The 25,367-nt window shown below is 40.1% G+C and overlaps 1 protein-coding gene across 2 annotated transcripts; it reads right to left on the minus strand.

Moving 5' to 3' along the window:
- Positions 1–618: 618 nt before the first annotated feature.
- GMEB1 (glucocorticoid modulatory element binding protein 1) lies at positions 619–24,433 on the minus strand. 2 transcript variants are annotated; one of them, XM_082864089.1, is made up of 9 exons: positions 24,268–24,433; positions 17,480–17,562; positions 16,584–16,708; positions 15,439–15,542; positions 13,130–13,287; positions 11,117–11,248; positions 9,625–9,762; positions 5,736–5,858; positions 619–3,188 (listed from the first exon to the last, which is right to left on the minus strand). In XM_082864089.1, exons 1-9 carry the CDS (start codon positions 24,393–24,395, stop codon positions 2,488–2,490), a joined length of 1,692 nt encoding a protein of 563 aa, XP_082720215.1. In that variant the 5' UTR covers positions 24,396–24,433; the 3' UTR covers positions 619–2,487. The 2 variants fall into 2 exon arrangements, with proteins under 2 accessions (XP_082720215.1, XP_082720214.1); XM_082864088.1 differs by having other exon boundaries at positions 17,480–17,592.
- Positions 24,434–25,367: the final 934 nt, after the last annotated feature.

Here is a 25,367-nt window from a genome sequence, read left to right on the forward strand (position 1 = left end):
AAGCCTGGCACATAGATGGTACTTAAAAATGTTTATTTAATGCATGAACAGAAAGATTAGATGGCTACTGCCAACTCAGCCTGAGGAATGACTCATTGTAACTGCGTGTGTATATACCAGTGTCTTGCATGTGCCTCACCCTGTCTGAGATGTAGACCAGGGTTGTGAGGAAACCCACACTCAAGAATGGGTGCATAGCATCTAGCAATAATGACAGGCTACTGGAAGACCAGGAAAACAACAAAGCTCATGTATTTCCACCAGCTGGAATATTCAGGCTCTGTCTTTAGGAGGTGATCTCTTGACTTTGGAAGCATGACGCTCACACTACTTTAAAACACTACCAACAGCTCTGACGGAGGAAAGAAAGGAACCTGAGCTAGTGGGTAGGTGTTCTCCAGGGCTCCTCCTCTGTCCTGATTTGAGCCTCTTGTCTCTGGGAAAGATAAAAGTGTCCCTAAAAACCGCAATAGAGATGACATGTGCCTTTCTAGGTTCAAGTAGTAATTTTAGGCTTAGGCAGAAATTTTGTTTTTGTTTATGTACCAACAGACAACCTAAAGAAGCAAGAAATAAAAGCCATTTCCTTCACTAAAGATATATAAAGGGCCAAAGGTTTGTTCTAAACTGATTGCTATGTCTATTAGATATTTTGAAAAGAAAAATAAAACCCCAATTTTAAAGCTGAAAACCACAACTGTATGGTGTTCAGAAATCTCACCCATAAGGCTTTTAAGATTGACCCTTTCAAGTTAGAGGGCTTCTCCAGCTGTACACAGCTATCTGAGGGATGGCAGGATGCAGTTTTCACTTGCTTAACAACAGGGTTTCCAACATCTGTTGGAAGAAACATAGCTTCAGGTGGGTGCCTTCAAAAAAAAAAGGAAACTACAGGTTAAAGTTTTGTATTTAATTAAAAAAAAAAAACTCTCCCACTCCTAAAGTGTATGCTTTCTTTTTTGACCTATTTTTCTTTTAAATTGTCTGCAGTTTCCCTATATTTTTCCTAGTGCAGTAAACAATGCAATCAAAGAAACAAAAAACAGACTCCACTCTTGCCCCAGACACTGAAGATGGTCAAAGAGAAGATATCACAGCATGGAAAATGGGCCCATCTCTAAATATACAAAAACATTAAAAAAAAAGAAGAAAACAAAATAACCCCCCAAAAGATATTGTTATTACATTCCTGGTACATTTCCTATAATATAATGTTGCAGACAATGCTTCTTTCCCAGGGAGTCCAGCTCGCTCAGGAGGAGACATCTAGTCGGTGCCTCGGGATAGGGTGGGGTGTTGCCAAACCTAAGGTTTTTTTATGAGCTCAATATCTCACAGAAACATCTGTGGTATAAATGGTATATATGAATCTAAAAGGGGATGAAGGCAGGCAGGCACCTGTCACTGTTCTCTGAATCAGCCAAAAATCTGAAGAGCGTGGGATCCAGGAGACAGATGCCATTAACCACTGAGGAACAGAGGGTAGAACAGAGGAAGCACCAAATGAATGGCTGCTTTTGGTTCCAAAGCCAAAAAAGGGCCCCACAAAAAAAGGGCAGCTGGTCTGGATGAGGAACTCTCCTGCTCCTGGAGTCATGCAATAAAAATGATGGCCTTGGAGCCCCACCCCGAGAACAGCCACAGTCCAAGAACCAGAGCAATTTACACCACATCACACAGTTTGCAAATGAATGGACTAGGAGGGTAAGTGTTTTGACAAAGTGGGGGGCAAGGTGAACCTGAACCCCAAAGCACAGCTGTGACGTCTCTGGATTTCTATTTCTGCCAAGCCACAGGCCTCTGACGCCACTTGCTCGGTGGAAATGTACCCTTCTTCTTAACACTGGCCTTGCCTCAAAATGGCAGCCATGCTAGTAACCCTCAGAGATATTAAGAGGCATCAGTTGCACTTCTGGAAGTAAGACAATTTCCTTGCCCCATCCTGGCCAAAGCACTTCCCTTTTTAAGCCGCTGCTGGTATGCTACCTTCCCCTCCAAGCAGAGTGCAACTTACTTTTGTTTCAGACTTTTGCATTGGCCTCTGAGGGCCCCTTCCAGGATACAGAGTAAAGTATCCTTCTGCATCCACGTGTGAGTGGGTTGCCATCCAGGGTCAGATTTGTGTTCCCTGGTTTGGTCAATGCACCTTTATGAGAATAAAACCACATGCATACACAGACAGACTAGCCTGGAAAGGGCTTTCTGGATAGGGTTTCTGGTTATCTTGATGCCTCCCCCAAAAGAAATCACTTTCTTGGTGTAAGAGGATTAGGACATTGAGTGACCTACTCTCAACTTTCGGAAGGGCAGCTTGTTTTGTCCATTTTTCAATGAGGGGGTGGAAGGGACCCAACCTGTTCAGTTACAACAACAAGGTTTTGTTTTTAAAAAAAGGATCCTATGTGGAAATGAGTGGGACAATGATAAAAATAAACAAATAATTAAAATTCCAAACCAAAACATATCTCCTGGCCCCGAGACCCCCAGTTAATCCTCTAAGACCACAATCTCCACATTGTGAACTTGATGCTGGTGTTCTTCCATCTCAGCCACGACTTTCTCCTCAGTCCTCAGTTCTGTCTCCAAAATGACTGCTTTGCCCTCAGTATCCTCAGCCTCTGGGTCTGGGGCTGGGTCAATCTCAATGATGGTCTGCCCATCCTCTGAGGTGCTTTCAACAGCCTGGATGGCTGAGGTCAGGCCAGACTCCATGGCCACCAACTCCACAGGGCTCACCATGGTGGTCATGTTGCCAAGGGTACTCCCATCCTGCATGGCGGTGGAGCTTAGCAGCGCCAGGCTAGATGAAGGGTGGATGGTCACTGTGTCTGGTGAGCTGCTCTTGGCAGATGAGACCACTGTGGCATAACGGAAGAGCTGAGGGCCAGAAGGAAGTGCGTGGACAGTCACAGGACTGGAGCCCTGGCTGAGGGTGGCCACTGGAATATTGCCCATGGAAAATGACTGACCCACGGGGGTGATGGTGATGGGTGAGATGACTGTGAACTGAGGCTGCTGGACAGGAGGAGAAGGGCTCAGGACGGTGGTAGAGGCTGGCCGCTGGAGCCGGGGCCTTTTGGGAGGCTTAGGAGTGCTCACAGGCATCAATACCACATTTTGAACCGTCTGGGATTTCAGCCTGTGATCCTGAGCTTGCTTCTTCTGCTCTTCCAACTGGCGTTCCAAGTCTATGGAAAAAAGACAGACTTTGTGTGGAGAGAAGTATAATCTTGGGAACAGTAAACTGGGAGTGAGGAGACCTGGGGTCTTGCCCTGGTTTTGCTACTATGTAGCCTCAGGCAAGTCATTTCATTGTTTTCAAGAAGAAACTAGACTGGATGGTCTTTAAAATCCCTCCAGTTACTACATGTCATTGTGTGATTATAGACAGGTCAATAATTCAGAATCTTTTCGTGCTGTGATCCTACTATAGCTCAACTCTAGAAGCTCCTGTGGCATTTTGTTACCTGTCACCAAAATGCAAACCAAAGAAGTCTCCAGTTGGTCTACCAGCTTATATATGCCCTGCCTGGCTCTACAGATGAAAATAATATCTGCATAATCCCTTTGCAACTGCCATGGACCCACAAAGGAGCTACAATGGCCACTCTGAAAAGCAGTGATTCCCAAACTGTCCTTCAAGGCAGGATCACTTGCTGGTGACCCAGATGGCTTTAGTCTACCATTAGCCCCCAGAGAAGTCTACAGAAAGTTATAGAGGAAGTCCCTAAGAATTACAGAACTGAAGGAGGTCTTAAGAGTTCTAACACATTCATTTTGACATAGATCCAGAGAGATAAAGCGACTTCCTTACGGTTACAGAGCATGTTACAGAGAGTCAACTTGGTGGCTTTTCCACCCCAATACATCTATCACTATCCCTCTCCCAAGGGTCCAATCCAACCTTGATGACCACTGGTGAGTCTGGTTCTACACCAGAACTTCTCTATTGCTTAGCACCTGATAAGCATCCAATAAATAACCAGTCACACCTGTAGAGCACCTTCCTCACTGTGGAACACCCAGAGCAAGTCAACTCCTTGTTTGGAATAAAAGGAGTAGGGAGTGATAAAGAACACATTCAAAAACTTTAAAACATTGCCTTTTACGGTTATAAGATAATGCATTTTTTCCAACTTTAGTAGTAATCAAAGAAATGTGAACCTAAACAAGATACCAAATCTATAATTTTTAAAAAGTTAAATCAGGGTGTATTGTAAAAAACAATGCCCATTGTTGGTGAGCTCAAACTTGTGATGTAAATTGGTATAATCTTCTTGAAAATTTGACAATAGGTCACAAGACTCCATAAACAAATTATCAATACCATGTAACCTCAAGCTTAAATGGTATTGATATTGTGAAGTAGTTTAAGAGAACATAAGAAGAAAAGTTATATTCATACAAGTTCACTGCAACAAAATAAGCTACTGAAGAAAATTTAAATTCATCCTTAAAAGAATGTCTAGGTAAAATACTGTGTAGCAACTTGGAAAATATTAGTATGTCACAGTGAAAAAAGCAGAAAACACAACTTTATGTACACTGTGGTTATAACTAAAATGATATGGACAAGGGACCAGAAGCCTACATTTCTAACAAAAACCATTTTTCAGATGGTGTAAAGTTTCAAGGTGGAAGACAGCATTGGACTATGAATAAGAAGACAGAGTTCTACTCTGGGCTTCACTGTCAAGGAGTGATATGGTCCCAGGCAAATCATTTATCCTCTCTGTGCCTCTACTGGGTTATCTGTAAAATAAGGAAACAGCCTATAATATTCCTAGAAAGATCAAATGAAAAAGGGCATCTCTGAGAATACCTGGTAAACCGAATTTAAAATATAAACTGGGCATAAAAATAAGTTTAAAACAACCTAAATTGTTCTTCTCTTACCAAATGATCTTTCTTGCCTCTCGTCTTCATGACCGACTATTATAATATATTCTATGTCATTTAAGACTGATAATCCATACCTCCAACTTGTTTTGCATCTTTCACTGCCTTACCTCCTCCAAAAGCTTCTCTTGATTCTTTTCTGGGTAAAAATGATAACTCCCTTTGTTCCACCACTATACCTGCTATATGCCTCTGTTACAAAACTGACTACTTTTTGCACTTATTTCTAAGTCTGCTTTCCCTTCAGTTCCTTGAAAGCCCTCAAGAGACTGAGGCTACCTTATTCAACATTTTATTTCTAAAACCTAGCTTGGAGACCAGCACAAAGTACTTATTAAAAAGAGTTAAATTATCCATGTGCTCATAATTTCTGATTACCAGAAATAATGAAAGTGCTAAATGTATATCAAAAGACTCAGTATTAATAATGTAAAAAAGACAAAGGCCAATTTTTTTCTTCTGCCACTTATATTACTGGACTAATGGAGCGATCTAGCAGACATCTTAATCCTCCAAAGATATAGAAGGAGGATCATGTTGCTGGCTTTCTTTTCTTTTCCTTTGTGCTTCCTCTGCTTCCCACCACTCCACCTCACCTAGGACTATGTACAAAGAAAAAGCCAAATCTGATACTATGTGAGTTGAAAGAAAGAAAGAGAGAGAGAGAGACAGAAAGAGAGACAGAGAGAGAAGGAAGAAAGGACAGAGGAAGGGAGGAAGGAAGGAAAGAAAGAAGAAGCAAGCCAATCCAGTCCCAACAGAAGTCAACAAAGGAATGGCAAGACTCAAGGATATTAGTATAATATCACCTAAGAAAAGAGAGAAGTTACACATACCTGTCAGAGTATAGAGAAACTGCTCTTCTCCCTGCTCTACTTGGTTCCTTCTGTTGTCTAAAACCTTCTTGACTGTGTCCATTAGGCCAAATGTATGTGCTACATTGTTGAGAACAGCAGCATCTATTTAAAACAAAAGACATGTCTGTCCAGTTAAAACAGAAATGTTCCACCAACTCCCTATTGTGCTGCTTATAAATATAAAACAATCCCGGGCTTCCCTGGTGGCGCAGTGGTTGTGAGTCCGCCTGCCGATGCAGGGGACACGGGTTCGTGCCCCGGTCCAGGAAGATCCCACATGCTGCGGAGCGGCTGGGCCCGTAAGCCATGGCCGCTGAGCCTGTGCATCCAGAGCCTGTGCTCCACAACGGGAGAGGCCACAACAGTGAAAGGCCCATGTACAGCAAAAAAAAAAAAAAAAAAAATAGGGGAAAAAAAAAAAAAACAATCCAGAAATTAGAATACTAATAGCATTTTCAAAATATTTTAACAAAGATTTATCACATGTGTAACTAATTATTATTTAATTGTTATATCTTTATACATGTTTCCATATAAATAAATACAAAAATAAGGAAAAAAATCTTGCATCTGGTTATAGGTTCTGACTTGTCTTAGAAAATATGGTCATTCTACTAGACAGAGCTAAGTTTGAACCTTGGTTTTGATGTTGCCTATCTGTGTGACCTTGGGTAAGTCATTTCCGTCCTTAGTTTTCTCATCTGAAACAAATGCGACTAATAATACTTACTCTGCAAGATAGATATGAAGATTAGAAACATCATATTTTAAGTGCCAAACATGGGAAATGACATGCAATATTATTAATAGTATTATCTCTGTTCCCCTTTATTATTATTATTTTTTGGGGGGGGGGCTGCACCACGCGGCATGTAAGATCTTAGTTCTCTGACCAGGGATTGAACCCGTGCCCCCTGCAGTGGAAGCACGGAGCCCTAACCACTGGACCTCCAGGGGAAGTCCCTCTGTTCCCCTTTAAACAAAACTTCTTGAAAGAGCTGTCAGTAACTGGTCATTACTTCCTTAACTCAGACCACTTTTCCACCTACAACTCTCTTCTACAGTTGTCTCATCCAGTTCCATGGTTTTGAATATCATGGACATGCTAAGAATTTCCACATGTAGATCTCCAGCCCAGACCTCTTTCCTGCATTACAGATTAATACTTCTGTTGAGCCAAATGACTTCTCCATTTGAAGCCCTCATAAGCATCTCAACTAAACAAGTCAAAAACCAATTCTGATTTCTTCTCCCAGTGGTCTTCATCTCAGGAAATTTTACCACCGCTCACAGCTCAGACCAAAAATATATGAGTCATCCTGGATTTCTTTCTTTTTCACCCTACATCCAATCCGTCAGCAAGACTTGTCAGTTCCACATTCAAAATATAAGCCCAATATGATCCCTTCTGCCCAGGTCTACCACTACCCACTCTAATCCACGCTGCCATCATCTCTTGCCTGGACTAATTCCTTCAAGAGTTTCCCAACTGGTCTTCTTGTTTCTACTCTTGCCCCATATAATCTATTCTCCCCACAGCAACCACAGTGATCTTTTAAAAATATAAATAAATCTGAGGGACTTCCCCGGTGGTGCAGTGGTTAAGAATCCGTCTGCCAATGCAGGGGACAGGTTCGATTCCTGGTCTGGGAAGATCCCACATGCTGCGGAGCAACTAAGCCCGTGCGCCTAGAGCCTTTGCTCCGCAACAAGAGAAGCCACCACAATGAGAAGCCCACACACTGCAACGAAGAGTAGCCCCTGCTCGCCGCAAACTAGAGAAACCCCACCTGCAGCAACGAAGACCCAACACAGCCAAAAATAAATAAATAAATAAAATAAAAATTTTTTAAATTAGTTAAGACTGTCATGGGGTCATTAGAAATTGTCAAACGTGATAACTCAATTACAAACAAGTGAAGAAATAATCTTGAAAATATTAATGAGTTTGCTTCCATTAAAGATATAAAAATTAGGGCTTCCCTGGTGGCGCAGTGGTTGAGAGTCCGCCTGCTGATGCAGGGGGCACGGGTTCGTGCCCCAGTCCCGAAGAGCCCACATGCCGCGGAGCGGCTGGGCCCATGAGCCATGGCCGCTGAGTCCGCACGTCCGGAGCCTGTGCTCCACAACGGGAGAGGCCACAACAGTGAGAGGCCCATGTACCAAAAAAAAAAAAAAAGATATAAAAATTTAAAAACTATATTAAAAATATATAAATATATCTGATCACATTACTCCCCTGCTCAAAATCACTATGATGGCTTACCATCACCTTAAAATAAAACCCAAAGTTCTGACCAAAGCTTATTTAAACTGTCCCCTCTGCTCCTGTGCAACCTCATCACCTACCACTCTCTCCATTACTTAGTCCACTGGAGCCACGTCAGTGCTTCTCTAATTCTTTGAACCCACCAGGTTCATTGTAACTTCAAGATCTTTGTTCCCTCTGCCTGGAATGCAGACAATCGTTCTGGAGGCTTTAAACTAACAGAATATGAGAACTGTCTAAAACCAGGTGGATTTCTCCAATTTTCAGACTCTATATATCTACTTTGTATCTATATCGAGAGAGAGAGAGAGAGATTGCTTTCTGGCACCATTTACAAGGCAAAAATTACCTGTGGAAAAAGCAATGCCAGACCTGAGTTCAAAACCTAGTTATGCTAAAAATAGAGCTACCATATATGATCCAGTAATCCCACTCCTGGGCATATATCCAGAAAAGATGAAAACTCTAACTTGAAAAGATACACGCACTCCAGTGTTCATAGCAGCAATTTACAATTTACAGTAACCAAGACATGGAAGCAACCTAAGTGTCCATCAATCAGATGAATGGACAGAGAAGATGTGGTATACATATCCAAAGGAATATTACTTAGCTATAAAAACAGAATGAAATATTGCCATTTGCAGCAAGGTGGATGGACCTAGAGAATAACATACTAAGTAAGAGAAAGACAAATTACACTTACATGTGGAAGCAAAAAATAATACAAATGAATTTATTTACAAAACAGAAACAGACTCACACACATAGAAAAAAAACTTATGGTTACCAAAGGGGAAGTGAGGAAGGGATAAATTAGGAGTATGGGATTAACAGATACACACTACTATGTATAAAATACATAAGCAACAAGGATCTACTGTATAGCACAGGGAACTATATTCAATATCTTCTAATAACCTATAATGGAAAATAATTTGAAAAAATACACATAGGAGCTTCCCTGGTGGCACAGTAGTTAAGAATCCGCCTGAAATTGCAGGGGACACGGGTTCAAGCCCTGGTCCGGGAAGATCCCACATGCTGCGGAGCAACTAAGCCCGTGTGCCACGACTACTGAGCCTGCGCTCTAGAGCCCATGAGCCAAAACTACTGAAGCCCACGTGCCACAACTACTGAAGCCCACACGCCTAGAGCCTATGCTCCGCAACAAGAGAAGCCACCACAATGAGAAGTCCGCGCACCACAACAAAGAGTAGCCCCACTCGCCGCAACTAGAGAATGCCCGCGTGCAGCAACGAAGACCCAACACAGCCAAAAATAAAATAAATTAAATAAAAATAAATTTAAAAACACACACACACACACACACACACACACACACACATATATAACTGAATCACTTCGCTGTACACCTGAAACTAACACAATATTGTAAATCAACTATACCTCAATAAAAAAAAAAAATTTGACAATTCAAAATAAAAAGCCCTAGTTACGAACTTTGGATAGTAACTTTTTATGAGCCTTAGTTTCCTATTCTGTAAAATGAGGATAATAATACCTATACCTCAGTGTTTCATGAGGCTAACATGATCTGCCTACAATGACCGCTATTGTTGGGATTAGTGTGTTTACCTGTGACCTGGAAGGGAGCCTGGATAAGCCGCTGCTGAACTCCCCTGAGTAGCTCCTCTATTTCCTTCTGTATATTGCAGACAACCTCTTCCATCAGTCCTACATCAGCTATTCCTTTCCAGAACATCAAAGTGTCCTCTGGCAAAAGAGGGATAAGACAGAGGGTAAACAAGGGACACTACATATACTTAAGCATATCTCTTCAATGTTAAATTCAAAATTATTTTGATTCAAAATGATTTTTTTTTTCCGTGCTGCGCAGCTTGTAGGATCTCAGTTCCCTGACCAGAGATTGAAAACGGGCCACAACAGTGAAAGCCCAGAATCCTAACCACTAGGCAACCAAGGAACCCCCCTCAAAATGATTTCTTATTGGGCTATTTCTGGGAAAAGAAAAAAAGCCTTTGGAACACTAGCTGCCTCCCTGAGTTGGTATCTAATTATTTGAACTCTGCAGCAAAATAGGGACTTGTGATAATTGCCTCAATTTGTCATGCCTCTGGCTACAGGGAACAGGTATCTTCCACCAATAAAAATATTAAATTAAATATTTAATAAATACTAAAGCATTTATTTAAATAATTTAATTTGAAATTAAATAATACATAATATTTTAAATGTTAAGTAATAAAGAAATTAAATTAAGTTAAAGATATACTCCCTCTAATCCTATACTTAAAAAACCAAAATAAAGGGACTTCCCTGGTGGTCCAGTGGGTAAGACTCCACGCTCCCAATGCAGGGGGGTTTGGGTTTAATCCTGGTCGGGGAACTAGATCCCGCATGCATGCCGCAACTAAGAGTTCACATGCTGCAACTAAGAAGTCCACATGCTGCAACGAAGATCCCACGTGCCGCAACTAAGACCCGGCGCAGCCAAAATAAATAAATATTTAAAAAAAAAAAACAAAAAACAATAAAACAGTTGAATAGGTGGGGTTATAAGCTCCCTGGGGGCAGAAGCTATGTCTTTTCATCTATCTAGATCTAGCAACAGTACCAGCTAAAAACAGGCAGCAATAAATATTTGTTAAATAAATTAATGAATGAAGGATGATGTGAAGCTTCTCCTGTCCCCTCTAAGTGAATCATCATTAATCACCATCCTCTACACCACCTGCTACCTAATTTTTTCTTCTAACATCTTGCAGCTTGGTTTCTCTAACAAATGGGCCAAAGTTGGAGTCAGTGTGACAGGATAAAAAGCATGGACTTCAGAGTTAAACAGATGAATTCAGTTAAACAGCTGAATTATTAGTTGTGTGACTAGTCTTAGGCAGGGTGCTGACCCTTTCTGAGTCTCAATTGCTTCATAAAATCTGACTTTACAGGGCTATTGCTTGGATTAAAATAAGGTGTTTGCAGCTGTAATTAGTATTAATATGCATAAGAAAAACCAGCACAAGTAATGAAGAGGCCTTCTGTGTCCATAATCGTAATGGTGATAAGAGTCACAAAACCTTACAAGAAATCTGAGCCCCATAGAAAGTACCTGAAATTTCCTCTGAGTCTTTCTTCATGCCCTCCTCTGTGGCCATGCTGACAGCAGCAGTGAGAGCCGAGTTCCATTCCAGCCCTGCCTCTTCCATGCTCTCTTCTGAGATGGCAATCTGTGTGATGCTACCTAAAAGCAGTCCATTAGAGGGAAGGCCCGTGAATTTTATGAAAAAGTCACAACTATCCTCTATCTCAGACAGCCAAAGAGATCCTGTTATTTAACTTTCTAACCTTTTGCCTGCATGTCCCTATATTTAAAAACTAGAATCCTAGGTAATCCAGGATGAATATTGGATTTCCTAAATAAAACCTGCCTTGCAAAAGAAAATGCTTTCTTCTTACTCTGAATAGAAAGTGAAAGATAGGGGCTTCCCTGGTGGCGCAGTGGTTGAGAGTCTGCCTGCTGATGCAGGGGACGCGGGTTCGTGCCCCAGTCCGGGAAGATCCCACATGCCGCGGAGCGGCTGGGCCCGTGAGCCATGGCCGCTGAGCCTGCGCGTCCGGAGCCTGTGCTCCGCAACGGGAGAGGCCACAACAGTGAGAGGCCTGCATACCGCAAAAAAAAATAAATAAATAAAAATAAATAAATAAATAAAAAAAGAAAGTGAAAGATAACTTACAAAATCACAAAAGAGCAATCTGCTTTCTGAGCAGTTATGTTTTTGAAAGAGACAGAAGGTGGGCACGATTGCCAGGCTGCAGGCCCCAGACTTGGTGAGGATGAGGAGGACTTGAAATAATTTAAAAGAAAATTATAGTCAAGAGCCCTACTACAAGCATGTTTGATACTAACCATCTAGAATTCATGAAGTTGCTGTAACTTATTTATCAGGCTATGTAAAAGAAAGCAAGAGAAATGAGACCAAAATAAATCAGATAAGAGATCCATGAATAGCAGATTCACAGAGGAAAAAACTACTGCTATCAATTTTATATTAAGGTTTTAAACAAAGAGAATTGAGAAAAATCAAACTGATCCAGACAGAAATATAGACAAGTGTGGACTCTCCGCATTGAAGGATATCAATAATCAAGCAAACAAGTAATATCAATATGGATGATCAAGTAAAGACGTTTCGGCAAAATGAAAAGGAAGTAGATAATTTCACAGCATTTTTCACTTTTCAAGTGAAAGTGTCACACCACCAAATATTCAAACTGCTAGATATTGTACACTTTCCTGAAAGGAACTTAGGTTCCAAGAAATTTGGCTTCTACTCACCCAGTGGTTACTCACAGAACATTAGGACTGACCAAAAGAAACCTTGATAAGTCATTTTTAAAGCACAATACTTCCCTTACATCCTTTAGCGTTCTTGTGTCTCTGTCAGGCATATTTATAAGTCTCCTGGAAGTAGTTTAGACATATTCTATCTAGGAATTTTAGCTGTGCTAAGTCTCCAGCTGAACTAAATCCTTAATAATAACCTCATATGGCTGTATCTTTCCTAGAGAGCCCTTGTCCCAAGCTCAACAATACTGAAGTTAAGTGTGTGCCCATCCTATCTCATTTGTGAAGAAGCCTCAGCTTGCTTATCTGAATTCCTTACAGACAGAGCTCTTTGATCCTTACAGCAGTCTCCAGAGTCCAGCCCAGCCAATGACACACTGTCTTTGATACATCTCAGTTCAACAGCTGAAAACCCGTTCTCCGTTCTAATCCACCCGCTTGCCTTGCCACTAGAAGAGCAAAGGATTTTTAAAACAATCTGATTTCAAAGATATGTCAAGTGGCACCAAAGTGAGACTGTTAAATAAGCATTATTTGGATCACCTTTCTAACGTTTACCATGCACTGTAATAAAGAAACAAGGAAGGAGGTCTGGCCAATAGGAATCATTTGGGAGAAAACAAAGAGAGTTCTTTCTAAAGCATGGACTCCCACCCAAGATTACCATACCTTACATTAACGCTCTCGAGAATTGAAAAAAGAAACACAAAGAAGAAATGAGGGGAAAAGTGCTACTGAAAAACACAGTGGGTTTTCAGGTGGTTTCCTACCCCCTACCATCGGCCGAAGTGGGTGTCTGCACCACACTTGTCTGCTGTCCTGGCACTGGAGCTCTTGCACTGCTGATCAGAAGATCAAATTTGGTGCTTCTGCAGGTATTGGAGCAAACCTTGTCATGTTGGTAAAAATCAATCTGTCCGGAGTCCATCATTTTCCTGTGCAAAGAGAGACAAGAAGTACCAATTCAGCCTGCACTTCATCTTGAAGGGACAAATAGAGACAAAGTTGCTGAGTCCCTTCTATATGTTAATGAAACCTAATAGTATTAAAAGTCATTAGGTTGCAGAAATTCTAATTGGGGCTATAAAATGTTCATTGGTCCTGCCCACATTTACAAGTACTCCTCTTCCCTCCTTCCTCTACTCATTATGAGTACTCTCTTGTATTTCCCGTTATCACTAAGTTTTAGACATATACTCCTGACAATAGCTAAATTTCCCCATAGAATCTTACTGAAACAAAGCCCAAAAGGGGAAAAGACTAACTCATATCCCAGCACAAATGAGAAATGCCACAGGGGGATTAGAATTTTGTGATTAGATTCTGATGTATTAGTACTTGTAGACCAGCAAGATCTGTTGCCACTTCTGGAGACATAAAACTTCAGCACATTTCTTTCCTTAAAAAAAAAAAAAAGAGATAACTCTCCTATAAATACAGAGCAAAGTTGATTATACTAAACCCCCACTATAAAATGTCCTTATAACTAGATTCACAAGACGCTATTATAGGCCATGAGCAAAGCCATGAGGTATTTTAATTACAGTAAACTCTATGTTATAATGTTACTTGGCTTTCACTAAAGATTTTTTAGACACTCTGAGTCTTTTACATTTGGGGAAAGTTGGCATACACTTGTTTTTCTGGGCAAGTAAAACAAGCCAAGAACAAAAAAAAAAAAAAAGAAAGTTAAAGGTATTCACCCCCAATTTCATTCAACTACTGATTAATGCACACAAATCATCTGGAATGAATTTTTTTAAATTATGCCTCTGACTATAAAAATCATACGTAAAGAAAAAAACATTTTCTGTGGAAAATACAGAAAACTATAAAGAAAACAACTGCTCTTTAAAAAAATATCCAACACAGAGATCATATCAACATTTCAGCATATTTTTTCTACTAAATTTACTTACATATGTGTTTTTTAAAACAACTATATTAATTGATATTACATTTTGTTTTCTTCCTTACATTACATCATAAGCATTTTCCATGTAAAAACTCTTTAGAAATATTTTAATGACCTCATAATGCACCATAGTATAAACTCATATACATTTAGATGAGCCATAATTTACTTTAGATACACCCTGATTGTATATTAAAGCAGACTGTAATTTTCACCATCATAAATTATGTTGCAATGAACACTTTTATACTTGAATCTCTACAAGCACTATAGATTTCTCTTAAGACAGATTCCTTAAAAAAATTAAAGACAAAAGGTAAGAGGTTTTTAAGGCTCATGATACATGTTCTGTGGGGAAATTTTAATTCTTAACCACATTCTAAAATTTTCTATCAATAGCTGAGTGCTCAAGAAACACCAACTAATGTTAATTTCACCGAGGAGTGGGGTGGATTACAATGATAAACTTGCTGCATAAAGAGATGGGAGTGGGGATACTATACATTCTAAAGTTTATTTCTGGGACTTCCCTGGTGGTGCAGTGGGTAAGACTCCACGCTGCCAATGCAGGGGGCCCGGGTTCAATCCCTGGTTGGGGAACTAGATCCCATATGCATGCCGCAACTAAGAGTCTGCACGCCGCAACTAAGACCAGGCACAGCCTAAGTAAATAAATAAATATTTTTTAAAAACAAATAAAGTTTATTTCAATGGTACAGTGACGGCAAGGATTGCATTCGCTGTGCATAATTGTTACTTACAAACAGCACCCTTCTACTCTACCAGATTATCCCAGGATTTGTCCATCAGCCCACATCTCCGTTGTTGTCAAGCTTTCTTAGCACCAGGCTTAGCTCTGCCTATGCTGAGTGATCTCAAGCTGGACTGTCATCTACTCCTGAGCTTCTCTGCCCAGAGAAGATCCTGCCCAACATTCTGACATCAGAAGAATTTGTCCTAGATGCTGGGAAGAGTCAATTTAATTCAATTTTTCTTCTCTCACAGGGATTTTAAGAACAAGTCGATGAAGGTCAAATAATACATGGATTGTTTAAGCCAATCCTTCAGACAGAATAAAAATTCAAATTAAGAAGACTGGATTCTCTGGATTCCACCATGATTAAGTGCCCCACAGTCAGCTGAAAGGTATGAACTTGCTATCAGAGCTCACCTGAGCATGATTCCACCCAGACGAATAGCTCTCTTCCAGTCCTTCAGGGTGGACTTGCCAGCCAGATGAACAAAATGCTTGGGGCTGATCAACTGATCATTAAACTAATGTAAAAAGTAAAGTCCAAAATAATCCAATGTTAATTTAGGCAGGCCAAGAGGGAAAGAAAGACATAACTCTACTTGTTATGAACAAAAAATACCCAAATGACAGACATCTTTAGTCATAGCCTTGTATTCTCCATCCTCCCACCCTATTGTGCTAGAGAAGATGATCCTTCTCTGGACACAGTGCCCTGTCCTGGTACAAAGCTACAGAAGACACAAGGAGGGTCAGAGATTAATATACTGATTAGGATCTAAAATCCATTTATGCCCTGAATCAAGCAGACAGGTCCAATGTTGCAAAGGCTATTTAAACTGAAGTAATCTATCCAGCCCTAATGACAAAATTCAGGATCTGGTAGAAAGAATAAGGATGGTAGAAACCAACAGCACTACAAAGCCTCGAAGCTCTGTAATTCTTAATGATTCTAGGATGATGCCACTGATGGTGACTACTATCTACATAGGTCAGCTGTGGCTACCAGTGGAGACAGAATAAGCAATTATTTCCATATTGTGCTCTCATGAAGATTACTTATTTTTATCAGTAATAATTTTTAATAAACTCTACCAAATTACACACCAGTGTAAGGCATTTTACATATATGATCTCACTTCCTCTTCTAGCAACCTTACTGTGTGTGTATAATTATTTGTATTTTAACCTATAAGGCTCTGAAATATTGAATAACTTGATCAAGGTCACCTAGATAGTCAGTGATAGAGATGGGACTCCATTCATTCAACAAATATTTACTGATAAATATGCCAAACCCTAGTCTAGGTGTTGGGGATACAATGGTGAACAAGATAGACAAATTCTCAGCTCTCAAAGGACTTATATTCTGGTGGGACTTGAATCCAGGTCAATTTCACTCTAAAGTCCCTTTTTTTTTTTTTTTTTTTTTTACTGTGACACAAAGGGACACGACAAAATTAAAAACATTGACATGGTGGAAGAGAGAGAAGAGGCACTAAAACCATACCCTTTGAAAACAAGGAGACCCAAAATAGGCCCCAGCAAGGAGAAAAGACAATTACCTTGACACACTTTACATTTATTCCTGGGCATACAAACTTCTTCCAAAGGAGAATGGCTTTGCTCTCCCCACAAGTTATGGGGTAAGCAATTTCCATATCCTCATTTGCTTCTATAGTGCTTGCATCTTGAAAATGGAAAAAATATCATTTATTTATCAAACACTCTTCCCCAAAGCTTAATTCAGAATCTCTAGTCTCCTGGTTCCTCTGAGGGGCTAATAGTTCACACTGGTTGGTACTGTTTAGGAATCTTCTGGAAGAAGTTTGGCATAACAGCTCTCTTACCAAGCTCCCACTATGCGCCAGACGTTGTGCTGTGTGCTTTTATAGGCTTAATCTTTTTTAGTTCTTAAAACAATCCTGTGAGGCAGTGATTGTTTCCTATTGTCCCTGTGTAGGACTCAGAAAGGTGAAGGGACTTTCCCAAGGACACACAGCTAAGCAGTGAGAACGTGGGATTTAAACTCAGGTTTGTCTTACTTCAGTTTCTTTCTACTCACTGCCTTACAATCAACACCTCATCAGCAACTTCCCTAATGACAGAGTTCAACCTTGAGGCTCCAATTTCTTTGAGGGATTTCTATTGATGAAAAATCTTTTCAGCAACCCTAGCAAATTCACGTTAAACATCAACGGACAGCCCTAGCATCTTAGGCAGCGGTGTCTCTAGATGTGCCATCATCAGATTGATGGCTACAGCACTGGGTAGGGGGGAAAAATAAGGCACAAGAGGCAAGAAATCTCAACCAAGGAAGCTAAGGTCAAAAGTACTAGAACAGGGTTTCCCTGGTGGTCCAGTGGTTAAGACTCCCCGCTTCCACTGCAGGGGGCACGGGTTCTGCATACCTCGAGGTACGGCCAAAAAAAAAAAGTACTAGAACAACAAAAAGACTTACCAATCCCTTCTTCAATTTTGTGTATCGTGTGAGTTTCTACTGCCACAACTGCCGTGTTGTTCTCGGATCCGGCTTCATAAATCCTGTTGTAAAAGTGTCCATCGATAAACAAACTACATAAATCATGAAAAAATTAATATTCACAGCATGGGGTTAAAAAATTTGTTTTAATCTATCTCAAAAGGAATAAAATAATATACTTTACAACTCGATGTTAGTGCTTTGACTAGTGCCCCAATGTATTTAAATTCTAAGCTGCCCGGGACTGCTTAGCAGCTACTACCATGGAAATGAATCAACAACTTTCCTCACCCCAAAGGAAAGTTCCTCTTGCTACTGTATTTACACCGCCACTTGCTACTCTTCTACACCAGACTTTTCCCTTCCTAACTTTAAAAGCTCATGACATAAAGTGCTGCTTCAAGTATAAGATTAAGTCACATTGTAGATTTATCCAAATAAGACTAAAAAGTAATACTGTTAGTTCAAACCAGGAAGAAACTGCTGACCACAGAATCGATGTCCCTTGTCGGAATCTAGGAACTTTAGTCATTTTTACACTTTAGCATTTTTTAAGTCACCATAATCAAACTACAGACATGAGCAGAACCTCGTTAAAAAAAAAAAAAGTAAGAGAGCCATTATGCCCAAAGTAACTAGCAGTAACTAGAGGTACCACTTAAGGAAAATCTCTCTCCAAAACGTTTCAACCTTCTAAGAAATGGGCTCAGAATACCTAACATGATACACTGACATCCTTTGTTCAATTTCCATAATAAACCTAACACGTTAATTATTGCACTTGCTACCCTAAAGCACTGCCTGAATAATCTCCTTTGCATCAGTGATTAGCCACCTGCATGGTGACACCTCTAGCAAAGACCTCCCTTCTGAATTCCACACCAGGACACAACTAACTGCTAAATAAATAAATACATACATTTGGATATCCCATAGGACTTTATTGAATTCATTATGTCTAAAATAACCAAGTTCTCTTTCCTCTCCCACCTCCCAAACTACTCTTCTTCCTATATTCCCCATCCTTGTAATGGCACCACCCAGCACACAGCAGCCTAAAACAGAAGCCTGGGAATTACACTGAATTTCTCCCTTTTCCTCCTCCTCAACTCCCACATAGTCACCAAGCCCTGCCAGATGCATCTCCTTAACACCAGCCATCCTCCCTGTCTATTTCCACTACTACCGCCTTAATTCAGGCTGCATCATCTCTAGTCTGAACTGGTCTCCTTGCATCTACCTGATCTTCTATATTCCTTCCACAGTGATCATGTAACACCCTCCTCCAAACCCTTCAAGAATCCTCTCCATGCTGCTAAAATAAAGACCCCAATCCTTAATATCATATTTAAGTCCCTCCAAGATCTGGCCCCTGGTTTCATCTCTCACCAAATCCCACCAGACAATCCAAGCCCCAATCATACCAAACTATTTGTAGTTCCCAAAATTGCCACCTTCTTTTACACCATCTATTTTTGCTCTTCTCCCTCTTCCCAGAACATCCTTCCCCATCTTTTGTTTTTTAATGAGTAGCCTGTATGATGCTTTTCCTTCCATCTCAATCCTCCAGTATAATCACCCACTTCCTCCTTTGTGATGCAACTGTACTTTAGTCACAACAACTATAACACTTCATACTATATACTTGTTTACCTGTCTCTCTCTCTCCTTGGGCATAGTCTAAAAAGGTCCCTGAGAGGGAGTTCCCTGGTGGCCTAGTCGTTAGGAGTCCAGGCTTTCACTACCATGGCCCGGGTTCAAGCTGAGATCCCGCAAGCCACGTGCAAAAAAAAAAAAAAAAAATAATGTCCCTGAGAGCAGAGATTACATTTTATTCATTTTGTATACCTGGCATGTCGTGTGCTAACTGGAACATGGCACAGCACATAATAAATGACCGGTAAATGAATGAGGAATGTGATACACATGAGAAACTGCTGCTTCTGGAATTCCGTGGTAGTCCAGTGGTTAGGACACGGCGCTCTCACTGCCAGGGGCCCAGGTTCGATCCCTGGTCAGGGAACTAAGATCTGGCAAGCTGCAGCGTGGCCAAAAAAAAAAAAAACCACTGCTTCAAGTAAATTTGATAAGCTCATTCTAACTTGACCAGTATGTGCAAAATTCTTTAAAAGAATAAATTCTTGTCTATACATAATTTCAACAACCGGAAAATTGCACTTGGGGTGGGAAGTCAGGGAATAGTCTATATTTTTACGGTCAAACAAGATTTTATCAGGGAAAATCTTTCTAAAGCAACTCAGGATAGTGATGGATTTAGCCTAATTCTCTATACCTACTATGATTATGGTAAAAAAATCATAAAATATGTTTAAAATGTTAAGGCGTTATGAGATACCGACATACCTTATGAATCATCGAAGTGAGGTAAAATTATGTTTACTAGAGTTTTAAAGTTAAGTCTACATCATTGTATTCTAATTCACTGAAAACTGAAAATCCACAGAGTTAAGTTCTTTTTATCTTGAATGATAAGGAAAGATATTCTGATTAATTGAATGGAATGTGGGATTATTACATAAACTAATGGGTACCCTACAGATCTGAAAGAGTTTATACAGCTTCCTAAGGCCTTAAACTTACTACTAGGGGGCTTCCCTGGTGGCGCAGTGGTTGAGAGTCCGCCTGCCGATGCAGGGGACACGGGTTCGTGCCCCGGTCCGGGAAGATCCCACATGCCGCGAGCGGCTAGGCCCGTGGGCCATGGCCGCTGAGCCTGCGCGTCCGGAGCGGGAGAGGCCACAACAGTGAGAGGCCCGCGTAGCGCGGGGAAAAAAAAAAAACCAAAAACTTACTACTAGGAAGGGATATGAGCATGATAAGGAAAGTAAGGTCACTACTCCTCAAATTGAACTATTCCACTCAGCACACTGAGTAAATTTATGTAATACTAAAATCACCAGTCCCTGATCTCATTGTTAAAAACTCTGTTATGAATCCAAAATGAATTAGAAAGCCAAGAATGGTGATGGAATCTTAGTACCTTCATTCCTCCTGAGGACTTTTTAAGTATGTTTTAAAGGTTTTATTTGAAAAAGTTAATAACCATCTTTTTTTGTTTTTAAAGAGAAAGCATAGGCTGAACAAGCCTTCTTTGTGAAAAACCCCCAGAATTAAAAGTCTTCTTAGTATCTTAGTACCTGAGTACCTCAGTATCTATGTTTTTTTTAAAAAGTTGAATGTGGACATATTTTAAAACCAATCTAGGGACTTCCCTGGTGGCACAGTGGTTAAGAATCCGCCTGCCAATACAGGGGACACGGGTTCCATCCCTGGTCCGGGAAGATCCTACATGCCGCGAAGCAACTAAGCCCATGCAACTACTGAGCCTGCATGCCACAACTACTGAAGCCCACGCACCTAGAGCCCATGCTCCACAACAAGAGAAGCCACTGCAATGAGAAGCCCACGCACCAAAACAAAGAGTAGACCCCGCTCGCCGCAACTAGAGAAAGCCCGCATGCAGTATTGAAGACCCAACACAGCCAAAAATAAATAAATTTATAAAAAGAAAAAAACCAATCTAGTATTATTATGAAAGTATCACCTTACACGTCAGGTTCTATGTATTCATATTAAAAGACTGTTACCAGACACTCTACTTTTGCTTCACAATGTATTCCTGAAAATGTGTATATGATGAAAATTTGAGACAGTATTAAATGTCATATATGTAAAAGCTAAAAAGATGGACAAGAGGAATTATATATTGAAATCTAAAAATACTTATATAAAATCCCTAATTATTTCTTGCCTTTCAAATATAATCTTTACCAACTTATTCTCAGCAATTCATATATACTCTTTGATTGTTTCTCTCCTTCATACTTGAACTGTAGCCAAGCAGGTTAAGTGTGATGAGGCTGAAGACTGACACCTGATGATTTCCATCTTTGTCTCAAGTGTATTAAAATTATGAGACCAGTATTTCTTATCACTAGAATCACTGCTTTTGTACCCTGCTCATTTTTATAAAATGAGGCTAAAATGCAATAAAATATTCAAATAATAAAATAATACAACTAGAAAAATCAACTGACAGGCATCTCAAAATGCAATACCTCAAAAAAAAAGAATGCAATACCTCAATATGTTTATTCACTAGCTCATGCACTAAAATTCAGTGTAAACAGTGGAGTGGGGAGTCAATATATGTTGTACAAAGATCCTCTACCTAAGCAAGCAATGAGAGGTTTCCAGAAAAGGCAATATCATTTGGAAAATAAAAAAGACAAACAGAAAAATAAGTGGAACCAAACCTTCAAAAGAATTAAGTCTCTAAGTAGCAGAGAAGTTTCTTCTGTCTCTACTGGGGATAGGACAAATGACAACTGGAGTACTTTAGGAAAGACAGAAGAAATGATGACTCCATAAGAAAATAAATTCTAAAAAAAAAAAAAAAGAAAAAGAAAAAGAAAATAAAGCTGCGGAGAACTAAAGAACCTGCCCTTTAATTCTTCCTGATGCTACCCTACTTCAAAAGGTAACAACTACAAGTATGTGTATGTGTATCAAACAAAATTCCCAAACAAATGAGTTTGAATAAGCATGCATAATCTGTTGGTGCCAATAAAAATTTAAACCACTCTATAGGCTATATGTTAGGCATTATTTATATCAACTTTCCCTTATAGACCTTAGAATATTTCCTTTATGCTCAACAATATTCAGAAATGTCAGCAAACTATGTTTATATTTTAAAAACTATAAAGTCCTTATCTTTTACAGATACATACTAATGTCTGGGATTTGCTTCAAAAAAATTCAGGAGTGGGTGGATGTAGAGATGAAATAAGACTGGCCATGTGAAAAAAAAAAAAGGACTGGCCATGTGTTGATAACTGTTGAAGCTGGGTGATGGATGCTTACACGGGGGTTCATTATATTTTCTTTATTTTGGGGTATATTTGAAATTTCCTATACTAAAAAGCTTTTTAAATGATCAAGATAGGTTAACTGTTTTTCTCCAGAAATTTTTAAGGCAAGGTACATTACTTAGTAGACTGGAATTGGATTACAGCCATCCCTTGGTATCAGTGGGGGATTGCTTCTAGGACACCCCTGCAAATACCAAAATCCACAGATGTTCAAGTCCCTTATAAAATGGCATAGTACTGAATATTTGTATATAACCTACACACATCCTCCCATATACTTTATTTTTTAAATTTTTTATTAAAATTTTTTATTTTATTTTTGGCTGTGTTAGGTCTTCATTGCTGTGCATGGGCTTTCTCTAGTTGTGGCGAGCAGGGGCTACTCTTCATTGAGGTGCACAGGCTTCTCATTGCAGTTGCTTCTCTTGTTGCGGAGCACAGGCTCTAGGCACGTGGGCTTCAGTATTTGCAACACACAGGCTAGGTAGCTGTGCCACGCGGGCCCTAGAGCAAGCGGGCTTCAGTAGTTGTGGCGCACGGGCTCAGTAGTTGTGGCTCGCAGCCTCTAGAGTGCAGGCTCAGTAGTTGTGGCGTATGGGCTTAGTTGCTCCACAGCATGTGGGATCTTCCCAGACCAGGGAGCGAAGCTGTGTCCCCTGCATTGGCAGGTAGATTCTTAACCACTGAGTCACCAGGGAAGTCCCTCCCATATACTTTAAATCATCTCTAGATTACTTATAAAATCTAATACAATGTAAATGTTATGTAAATAGTTGCTTTCATGTGGCAAATTCAATTTTGCTTTTTCAAACTTTCTGGATTTTTTTCTTTTTTTAATATTTTTTATCCAAGGTTGGTTGAATCTGTGGATGCGGAACCTACAGATACAGAGGGCCAACTGTATATGTTTGCCCAAGAACACTTCTGATCCTTGAAGAATCTTTTATACATTCCCCAAAATAAAATAACTACCCCCCTGGGACTTCCCTGGCAGTCCAGTGGTTAAGACTCCATGCTTCTAATGCAGGGGGCACGGGTTCCACCCCTAGTCAGGGAACTAAGATCCCACGTGCCACGCGGCAAAGCCAAAAAAAACCAAAAAACCAAAAAAACTATATTTGATAAAAAAAAAAAAAAAACTTTAAAAATAAAAAAAAATTATTTTAAATAACTACCCCCCGCTTCCCTCTGCAGATCTAGTTCCCATTTAACTTTCAAGACCACCAAAAAATCTTATATCTTCTTTCAAATTCACAGTGATCCTCTGAATTCAAAAGCACATCCTAACCATGCCACTCTGCACTTCTTAGGTTTTGCCATGTAAGTGATCTCTTTATTTATAAACATGTATTTTTGCCTTGCACAACTAGACTACAAGCTCCATGATGGTTGGAACCATGTGCTATATTTCTTTCAACACCTTTGAAATACGTTGTGTAATCGTAGGTGGTTGATAAATATTTTTTTGATAGACTAAGCTTAGTAATTTGCCCATCCACGAGGGTCCAGAGAACTTCTGGTAGGAATAATTTTACAGTTGCCTAGTCTCCTCTGACTCTAAATACACTGTCTTTTGGTAAACATGTACCAAGGCCTTGTGCTAAACAGTGTGGATAAGTAAGATGAGGGAACCGTGTAACTTACCCCCAAGGAACTCACAGTAGAGAAGACGGAGAGAGACAAGGAAACAGCAAACTGTTGTAGTAAGTACTGAATGACAAATATAGCACACAATACATTATAGAGATGAAAACTTAGCTCTGAGAGTTTGATGTTGAATGTTCCATTATGCTAAATCACCTTAAAGTTATAATTTCCTCACTCTTTGAACCTCCCAAATTTTTCAAAATATTCAAATCTCTAGTCACTTACCCTTGTTGCACAGGCTGTAACTGCAAGATCACTTGGGTTTTGGTATCTTCAGCGTTCTCCCCTTCGTTTCCTTCAGTGGGTACCACAACCACATCCCCCACTGGGACACTCACTTCCGCATTAGCCATCTTTCACATGAAGTCAGATAGCTGGAGCTGCTGTCAGAAACAAGAAGCACCAGTAACTTTGTCTGGTTTGAAAAGATGGCAACCATAGGAAAGGAACACCAAGATAATCACTATTAATCCCCAGGGCATCCTGCAGATCATGGTCCTCTGAAAAAGATGGGAACTGTGAGAAGGGGCTGACATAGGCTCTGATCTTTCCAGAAATGCCTTAGTACTCACTTGTTATTGTAGTTTTTCTTAGTATGTGTGATTCACCCCGTGGTGTGCTGGAGCCAGCTCTACCAGCTCCTGAGAACCAACTGTGCACATCTCTTCCCAACTCCAAGTTTAGTGACATCAAGTTGGTAGCTTGAAATCAGTTGCTGGGAGAATATACACCACAGAAATTGACAAACATTACAAATCAGGGTATTTTTTCTTCTAGAGAGCTGGTTTACAGCACACCACTAGTTCCATCCCAAACTAAGCTCCTAGGAAGTAAGAATCATCTGTTTTCTTTGCAACCAGCCTTTATACCTCATCAAGAGCTCTGTCCTTTGTGAGTAGATACTAATAAGCAGATACTAATAAGTATCTGCTAACTAAACTAAGTTGTATGGGAAAAAGAAAGATGGTTCGCATCGTGTGGTTTTTTAATAGATGCTGAATCCAACTGTATGACCTCCAGGAACGTCTTAATACCTCTTTGCCTCATATTGAATGGAGATAGGGTCTTGCCTGACATCTCCCCTGCGGAGCTGTTAGGGAAACCACTGTCCAGTACCACAAACTCCTTGACTCTAAAGTAACTCAAAGCATTATCTCAATCTTAATGAAAACTCAGAGGGCCCCAAGTTATTCTGCAGCTGTTAGTCTTCACAGCTGAAAAGAGTCACTTAAGAGAATATGGATAAGAACACTCCATTTACTTAGATATGTGAGTACTTGAAGATGATTAGGACTGTGCTGAACTGTGCTTAGACAGAAAATGGA

The sequence above is a fragment of the Leucopleurus acutus genome (genome assembly GCF_964270905.1).
Source record: "Leucopleurus acutus genome assembly, chromosome: 2".
NCBI lineage: Eukaryota > Metazoa > Chordata > Mammalia > Artiodactyla > Delphinidae > Leucopleurus > Leucopleurus acutus.

Coding starts and splice junctions, on each gene's coding strand:
- GMEB1 (XM_082864088.1), bottom strand. CDS start 24,395: ATGGCTAATGCGGAAGTGAGTGTCCCAGTGGGGGATGTGGTTGTGGTA. Junction 15,543..16,583: donor TAAATGTAAAGTGTGTCAAG/GTAATTGTCTTT, acceptor TTTTTACATTAG/TTTAATGATCAGTTGATCAG. Junction 5,859..9,624: donor GGCTCCCTTCCAGGTCACAG/GTAAACACACTA, acceptor TGTTTTAAATAG/ATGCTGCTGTTCTCAACAAT.